The sequence below is a fragment of the Penaeus monodon genome, chromosome 33, assembly GCF_015228065.2.
Source record: "Penaeus monodon isolate SGIC_2016 chromosome 33, NSTDA_Pmon_1, whole genome shotgun sequence".
Classification (NCBI taxonomy): domain Eukaryota; kingdom Metazoa; phylum Arthropoda; class Malacostraca; order Decapoda; family Penaeidae; genus Penaeus; species Penaeus monodon.
Genome location: NC_051418.1, coordinates 23,487,456 through 23,487,891, shown reverse-complemented (window position 1 = coordinate 23,487,891; position 436 = coordinate 23,487,456). Strand labels below are relative to the sequence as shown.

Genomic DNA, 436 nt, shown 5'->3' with positions numbered 1-436 from the left:
TCACTAGTTGAACTGAAAAAATGAATAATTGAAAAATAGAAAAACAAGTATGGTGCTTATGAAAAGAAAATCTTAAGAGGGAAAAAAGTTTTGAAAGAAAAGTAAGATGATCCAATGTACCAAGTAGGTTATTATCTTTTCTATTGGCACAATAATGTGTCCTCAAACTTCTCTTGTCTGTCAGCATCTTCATGGAGGAATATAAGCTCAAAATTCCATAATATGAGGGGATATGGGAAAAGAAAGACCCCTGACTAACAGAACTTGGTAAGTGATTTTATGTGAATAGAGATTTTTACACTTTTTATTTTTTTCCACCTTTGTGTTTTTTTGTACTGCAAAATTTGGAATTCACAATACCCATTATCCTTTGACATTAATGAAATTTATAAACAATGAATCATGGCTATAACAAAAAAAAAATATGTATTTAATA

At 28.9% G+C, this 436-nt stretch overlaps 1 protein-coding gene across 1 annotated transcript in view; it reads left to right on the top strand.

Moving 5' to 3' along the window:
- LOC119594163 (amino acid transporter AVT3B-like) overlaps nucleotides 1–406 on the top strand; it is a 29,466-nt gene extending 29,060 nt beyond the window's left edge. The window contains exon 10 of the mRNA XM_037943235.1: nucleotides 185–406. Within this exon, the coding sequence (XP_037799163.1) occupies nucleotides 185–205 (21 nt within the window). The 3' untranslated portion in view covers nucleotides 206–406. The remainder of the gene's footprint in view (nucleotides 1–184) is intronic.
- Nucleotides 407–436: the final 30 nt, after the last annotated feature.